The 8,176-nt window shown below is 49.1% G+C and overlaps 1 protein-coding gene across 1 annotated transcript; it reads right to left on the reverse strand.

The window, feature by feature from the left end:
* Positions 1 to 4,609: 4,609 nt before the first annotated feature.
* Positions 4,610 to 5,461, reverse strand: LOC143020470 (uncharacterized). The gene has a single exon (XM_076176894.1). It carries the CDS (start codon positions 5,459 to 5,461, stop codon positions 4,610 to 4,612), a length of 852 nt encoding a protein of 283 aa, XP_076033009.1.
* Positions 5,462 to 8,176: the final 2,715 nt, after the last annotated feature.

Genomic DNA, 8,176 nt, shown 5'->3' on the forward strand with positions numbered 1-8,176 from the left:
GACCACATTCAATCACTGGCTCTGTCCCTGGCGGTGAACTCCTGGCTAGAACGCCTCCTTGCCTCGGTAAGGGAGTTCTTACCCGAACTACAACCCCAGGAAGAATGCGACCTCCAGGCTCTATTGGAAAGCGCGAGCAGAGCCCTGAAGCATCAGGCTTCCTGTCTCTCAACGTCCTGGGCCAACATCGAGTCCCGCAGGAGAGACACCATCCTCGGGGACCCCAGTGACCCCCTCCTCAGAGAGATTTATGCTCCTTTGAAGAGGGCCCCCCTTCTCATCACACGCTGATTCCCCCGGAAATGGTGGACTCAGCAATCCATAACGCAAACCAGTTGAGGCACAACAGAGCCATCGAGAGAACAGCCATCCCTAGCTCGAGGCCAAGGACCACCCCCCCATCTACCCCTCGGTCCTCTCAGACGCAGAGGCAGCCTATTCATCTCCCTAAGAGGGAAGACAGGCCACCCCCCTATTCGAAGTCGAAAGCACAGACAGGAAAGCCCCGCCCCTTTCCCAATAGAGAACAGGGCCGCAAACATCAGAGAGGCTCCGGACCCCACCGCAGGAAATTCTAGGAACTCGCCTGCCCTCCCGCACAGGATAGGAGGTTGCCCCTCTCTCTGCTGGAGGGCATGGGAGGCGGCCGGGGCGGAGGACTGGACCATCCAGGTCATCAAGGCAGGCTATCGCCTTCCTTTTCACACCATCCCCAGCCTCTCCCCCTAGCCCATCCAAGTCAGCAACTGCCATCCGGACTCGGATCGCGGGCGGGCCCTAGCGGAGGAAATCTCCGCTCTGATTCAGAAAGGATCTATAGAGGAAGTCTAGACTCTGGACCCGGGGTTCTACTCGAGGCTATTCCTCGTAGCAAAGGCAACAGGGGGGTGGAGACCAGTCATCGATCTGTCTCCACTCAACAAGTTCCTTTCCCTGACGAAGTTCCGAATGGACACCCCAGAGGCCGTAAGGGCGTCTATCAGGGAAGGAGACTTCATGGTGTCGCTGGACCTCCAGGATGCCTATTTCCAAATACCTGTGCATCCCTCATCCAGAAAATTCCTCCGCTTCGTCCACAAGGGCACCACCTTCCAGTTCACCTGCCTATGCTTCGGCCTCTCCACAGCACCCCAAGTCTTCACCAGAGTGTTCAAACTCGTCTCAGCGTGGTCCCACTCCAGAGGAATTCGCCTCCTCTGTTACCTGGATGATTGGCTGATCCTGGCACAGTCCGCCCAACTATGCCACGACCACCTAGGAAAGGTCCTAGCCTTCATCCACAAATTGGGCTCCAGAGTCAACCAGACGAAGTCGGATTTCATCCCACGACAGAGAGTCACGTACCTGGGTATGGTTCTGGACTCCTCCCTCATGAAAGCCTTCCCAGCAGAGAAGAGAATCCGGAATCTCACTTCTCTCGTCGTACAAGCACTATCGACCGGGTTCCTGACGGCGAAACAGTGCCAAGTCCTCCTGGGCCATATGGCCTCCGTCGAGAGGTTAATTCCCAGGAGCAGACTAAGAATGCGACCTCTACAGTGGCTCCTCAAGTCCCAGTGGTCCCCGCTAAGGGGAGAAACCCGCCAACACATCACCCTTACCAGAGAAGTCAAGGATTCTCTTCTCTGGTGGAAGGACCCGTGCAACCTGCTCGGGGGGATGCCCCTCGGCCCATCTTCCCCCGAAGTCCTCCTCTTCTCTGATGCCTCCAAGGAGGGCTGGGGGGCCCACCTCAACGACGATCACGTCAGCGGTTCCTGGTCCACAGTCGAGCGGACGGCCCATATCAACTGGCTAGAGTTGAAAGCAGTACTGCTGGCTCTCCGTCACTTCTCCGATCAGATCTCGGGGAAAGTTGTGGGCATCATGTCAGACAATTCCTCGGTAGTAGCCTACCTGAACAAGCAGGGTGGCACAGTCTCCCAGGACCTATGCCATCTCACTATGGACATCCTCCATTTAGCCGAGAATCTCCAAGTGGCACTCAGAGCTCGCTACATCCCAGGGAAGAAGAATGTCTGGGCGGACCACCTCAGCAGAAGGAATCAGGTAATCAGCACGGAGTGGTCCCTCCATCCGGAAGTGGCGACCTTCCTCATCAACAAATGGGGCTCCCCTCTGGTAGACCTTTTCACCACCAGATGGAACCACCAGCTCCCAGTATATTTCAGCCCTCTCCCGGATCCGCTGGCAGCAGGAGAGGATGCTCTTCTGCAAAGTTGGGACAACCTCGACACCTACGCTTTCCCACCGTTCCCCTTGCTCCAGAAGGTGCTCCAGAGAGTAAGAAATGCATCCAACCTTCGGATGACTTTGATCGCTTCCTGGTGGCCGGAAGCCCCATGGTTTCCAGACGCCCTCGAGCTAGCGGTGGAGGAGCCCCTGGGCCTTCAGGGAAGACCCGACCTTCTACATCAACCAGTCAACGGGGCCTGGCACAAGAACCCGTCAGCTCTGGCGCTTCACGCGTTCAGACTATGGTCCGGATCCTCCTAGAGAAGGGTTTCCCCAAAGAAGTGGCGGAAGACATGTCCTCCCCTATTCGCTCTTCCTCGGCTACCCTTTATCAAGGGAAATGGAATGCCTTTGCAGAATGGTGCCATTCCCGGGCAATAATCCCAGATCAAGCCACCATTCCTCAGATTGCCTCCTTCTTCCATTTCCTCCGAAAGTCCAAGAACATCTTCCTCTCGGCAGTGCAGGGCTATAGGGCAGCTCTTAATCAGGTGTTTTCTCTGAAGGACATGGATCTAGCCCTGTCACCAGAGATTTCCATGCTCTTCAGACATTTCAGAAAATCATGCCCCCCCAGGGAGATCATTTCTCCTCCGTGGGATGTGGCATTAGTCCTGAACTCTCTGCGGGGTCCCCCTTACGAGCCCCTCCGAGATGCTCATTTGAAGGACCTCACCTTGAAGACAGTTTTTCTCTTGGCCCTTGCGTCTTCCAAGAGGGTCGGGGAGTTGCATGCCATCTCTTATCGAGTCGCCCACTCGAAGGGATGGCAAGAGGTCTCCTTCACTTTTCTGCCCCAATTCATTGCCAAAAACCAGGATCCGGCCAAAGCCGACCCTAGATTCTGGTCCTTTAGTATTCCTTCCTTAGACGACTTTGTAGGGGGCGAGCATGCAGAAATGGTACTATGCCCGGTACGTGCTATCCGTACCTACCTCAGGAGGACTAAGCATCTTAGACCAGACTTGCCAAGATTGTTCGTCTCTACCAGGGGTAAGCCCAAGCCCGTCACTAAGACTTCCATTTCTTACTGGATCAAGGAAGTCATCCACAGGGCCTACACCATGAGCGATGGATTGCCCTAGAGCAAAAGCTCATGACTTCAGGGCAATAGGGACCTCCCTAGCCTTCCGAAAGAACATGTCGGTCAACCAGGTCCTTCAAGCAGGTATATGGAAGTCCCAGACTACTTTCACTTCCTTTTACCTCAAAGAAGTCATGTGGGAATCCTTAGGGACCTTCTCTCTGGGTCCCATAGTGGCTGTCCAGGAAGTCCTGAGATGACATACCCCTTACCAATGGCACACAGCCAACCCTGAAACCTCATCTAGGTTCTGGTTCGGCAACCACCGTGATACCTATCCAAAGTCCTTCTCATACTCCTACATTCCCTTCCCGCACCGAGGGCTCTCAAGCATTCCAAGGGAATCAATTCAAGCCCTGCAAGTGGTACAAAGTGAGTATATCCTGTCTGTCTCCATTCCTGGGAACGGAACTAGGTGCCCTTCACAGTTTAGGGGAATGTATAAGGGTCTGGTCAACGTAGGTCTTAGCACACAATTTTTTTTTTTTCTTTTTTTTACGGAGGTTTCCCAGGCTAGATAACTACTTCCTTCCCTCCTAAGTCCGAGTCTCCTTGGGTAAGGAGTACCGAAGAGTTTGTATTCTTCGGAACAAATGTAATTTTCGCAGGAAAATTAATTTTTCCCTGATACAAACCTGAGGTACTCCTTACCTCTAATGGCCCTCCTCAGCCACCCCTCTAATAGTTCCTTCTACCTGGCCTGTCAAACCTCATGATTATTTTTACACCTGGCTCAGACAATGGTGCTTTAGCGGCCTATGCTTGTGGGGGAAGGGGGGGGGCCCCCTTGCCCCAGGAGGGCCCCTTACCGAGGATAATGGTTGCCCAGACCCACGGAGTGAGGTGTTTTTCAAACAACACACAGTGTTAGTGGTATAAACTTTGGCTTACGCAAAGTAATCCTTGGGTAAGGAGTACCTCAGGTTTGTATCAGGGAAAAATTAATTTTCCTGCGAAAATTACATTTTTTGTTAGATAATCTTTCTTCAGTTCTACCAGTTGACCCTCTCATCCCAGCTCTCATGACTATACTCGCCGCAACAAGAAGTGACCACTAAGGCGGGGTTACTAAGGGGAATTACCCGGTGTTGCCACATCTCCACAGATAACACAGCCCGCATGGCTCGCCCACCTGCCCGCTCACTCTCTCTCTCTCACTATATATAATGTATTTGTTTATTTATTTATTTATTTATTTTGACTTTTTTTCCACACCACCATTGAGGTAAAAGTCTAGGAGCATTTTATTTTTAAGAGGTTTCCCCCAGAGGCCTAATCCTCTGTTACATTTTAGTCTGAAGTTTCATCTGAACTCTCTGATAGGTGTATAACGAATGAGTCAACATACATTTCAACTGCTCGGTCTTGATTTGTGTTTTGTTCTTGGAGTTGTTCAGCGTGCTTAACTGCTTGCTTCCAGTTTTCTAGTGTGACGGCACGCATAGCTTCTTTAACCAAGGGTTTGAGGTCAGCCATTTTGAAGTTGTTCCTTTTGGATATGTAAGACTTCACCTGAGCCCAAACCAACTCTATGGGGTTGTATTGACAGTGGTAGGGCGGCAACCTCACGACGATGTGTCCTGCCTCTGTAGCAACTTCATCTACAACATACCTCTTCTTTGCCACACGGGAATTCTTTGTCAGTTCATACAACTCTGCTTTTGACAAATCATCATTGACTGTAATTCCTTTTTGCATAAGCCAGTTCTTGATGTCTGCTTTTCTCCATGATGATGATGGTAATTTTTCTACTTGTCTGCTATGGTGCGATGCATTATCCATCACAATGACAGAGTTTGGTGGAATGTTAGGTAATAACTGCATGCAAAACCATTCTTCAAAAACTGTAGCATTCATCTGATTGTAGTAATCACCATCATTTTTTGCTTGAAATATCAGCTCACCATTGTTGATAAAACCGTCTTTTGTTCCAGCATGAAGAATAATGAATCGTGCTCCTTTTCCAGTCGGCTTGACCCCTGTTGCTTCTTGAGATGAAGTATCAATCCAACACTTCCCAATTGTGCAGTTTTTATTTACCCAAGTTTCATCGAGGTAAACAAAGGTGTGGTCTGACTGTTTAAGCTGCCGCATTTCTCTTAAAAACTTTGTACGAGCTGCAACGACATCGTTTCTTTCCATCAGGAATTTGCCATCAACCTTCGCAAATTTGAATCCTATTTTCAGCAGAACCTTGCGAATGGAATTTTCACAGCCACTGTAGCCGATTTGTTCACTCAGTTCTTCTTTTATCTTGTATATAGTTTGGATTTCCTTCCTCTCGTAAAACGCCAGTACAGTTCTTCTCAATACACACTTATCACTTCTTTGGTGAGGAGAATGTCAGTGTGTCTGGTGCAGCTTCTGTGTTCAAGCTTTGATTGTGTGCAGAACAAATCCTTCTTAGAGTCCTTTCACTTGTTTTGGTTGCCATAGCTGTCCTGGTAAGTGCTTGTGAGGGTGGGAGTATAGGAGCTCTGTTTGCTTTTTCTTCCAAGAAGTATCTATTAATGTTATAAATAACTTTCTTGGCTTGGCTATGAAGGTGGCCATATGGCAAGGTTAAAGCATGGGCATCCTTGGCGAGAATGTGTGTGTGGATGCAATGCTTTCTGAATGCAGTGTGAGGGAGGGGCCAGAGAAGAGATGGAGCAGCAATGTCGCTCTCTCCCGCTAATATGCCATGTCTATGACTTGAGGAAACGAAACCTTTGTATAGAAAACATTGCTTTGATTTTTACCTCAGTGGTGGTGTGACAAAAAATTATAACAATTTCAGAAATAACTTAGGAAACGTAGCAATTCACATAAATCAAGAAAGAAAAGAGAGAGCCACAAGGGTTAAGGAGGTGGATTGGGGTTACAAGAAGAAGTAGACAGTGATAGTGGCAACACAGGGGGAATCCCCGTGCTCCGCCCTACCGGCCACTTTTCGATGCAGCGAGTATAGTAATCAGCACCAAGAAGAGGTACCCAGCCATCTGAATGCCCTGAAGGAGGTCTTCAATCCAGTTAGGGATGCTTATAAGGCTAAAAGCAATTACTGGGAAACCTTAAATAGGTCATCAAGAATAAAGACTTGTCAGATGTGCCACAGACAAAATAACAAATCCCTTTTTACAAGAACCTGATTCATCCAAGCTTGTTGACCCCACTCTGGCAGGTCTCTTCACACTTCAGGGCAGGGTGCTAAACAAAATATTTAGGTTATTGAAGTACAAAAACATACATACATACATATACCAAGGCTTTTTCCCCCTTACAATGGAGGTAGCCAAAAAGGGGAAGGCATAAAATCATTTCCACCCATTCCATCCCTGAATACACTCCACACCCCTCCACCCTCCCTCTTATCTGTGCACCTCCTGGATGACGGGTCATCCCTGCACCTTGTCCACTGCCCTGGGTCAGAAGCAGTGTCGCAAGACACAGCACATCCACAGCAAGGCCGCTTCATTAAATTGGCGACCCCCCTCTCCGTCCCCCCATTGCATAAAAGGAGAGGATGGGGAGAAATCCCTTCGGGCTGCGTCAAATTATGCTCACACACACTACCCCACCCCCCACCCCCATTCCACCTCATGCAATCACAACATCATCCATATACAACCATTCTCCATTCACCCCTGTCTTCTGTCCTCTCCCGTCCTTCCTCAACAGACATTCCCCTCTTCCCCAAAGCCCCCTTCACCCCATCCATCCACCTCATCCTAGGACGTCCCCTCATGTTCACTCCCTCCACATCTGCCTTCCATACCTCTTTTACTAGTCTTTCTTCACTCATTCTTTCCATGTGTCCAAACCATCCTAATATTCTTTCATCAACCCTATCTCCCAACTCCTTCTCTACCCCTGTTCTCCTCCTCACCTCCTCATTTCTCACTCTATCCAGCCTAGTAACCCCCATCATACTTCTCAGACATCTCATTTCAAACACATTTAAACTCCTCTCTTCTTTTCTTATGTTCAATGCTTCTGCCCCATACAGTGCTGTTGGCACAATCACTCCTTTATATAGTCTCCTTTTAGCAACCATTCCCAAATGTCTATTCCTCATTACACTTTTTAATCCACCAAGGCATTTACTCGCTTCTTTCACTCTACATTCTACCTCCACCCCCACTCCACCCTCTCCTGCCACATTAGTACCCAAGTATCTAAAACTATCCACTTCCTCCAGTCGCTTTCCCTTAATGCTCACTTCCAGTCTGCTGCCACTTTCACCCCTTGTACATCTCATCACCTTACTTTTACCCACATTTATCTTCAACTTTCTTCTATCACATGCCACCAACTTCCTCAATCCCTCCTCCGATCCTGCCACAAGTGCAGTGTCGTCCGCAAACAACAGCTGGCTCACCTCCCACTTTTCTCCATTTTCTTTAACCATCTCCAATCCCTTGCCCACTACCCTTGCATTTACCTCTTGCACTACCCCATCCATGTATAAGTTGAACAGCCAGGGCGACATAACGCATCCTTGACGAAGTCCCACCTTTACCTCGAACCACTCACTCTCTCCATTTCCAATCCTGACACAAGCTCTACTACTCTCATAAAAACTCTTGACAGCTCCCAGAAGCTTTCCTCCTATCCTGTATATCTGCATAACCTCCCACAGTGCCTTTCTGTCTACCCTATCATAAGCCTTTTCCAGATCCATAAAAGCCCAAAAAACATCCTTCCCCTTTCCTATAGCTTTCTCACATATCTGTCTTACCACAAAGATCTGATCTACACAACCTCTACCTGTCCTAAATCCACACTGTTCCTCACCAATTACTCCTTCTGTTCCTCTCCTAATCCTCTCAATCAAGATCCTCCCATAAGCCTTCCCAACTACACTTAACAAGCTAA

This window comes from Oratosquilla oratoria, chromosome 40, assembly GCF_046742065.1.
Source record: "Oratosquilla oratoria isolate Oo_2021 chromosome 40, ASM4674206v1, whole genome shotgun sequence".
Classification (NCBI taxonomy): Eukaryota; Metazoa; Arthropoda; class Malacostraca; order Stomatopoda; family Squillidae; genus Oratosquilla; species Oratosquilla oratoria.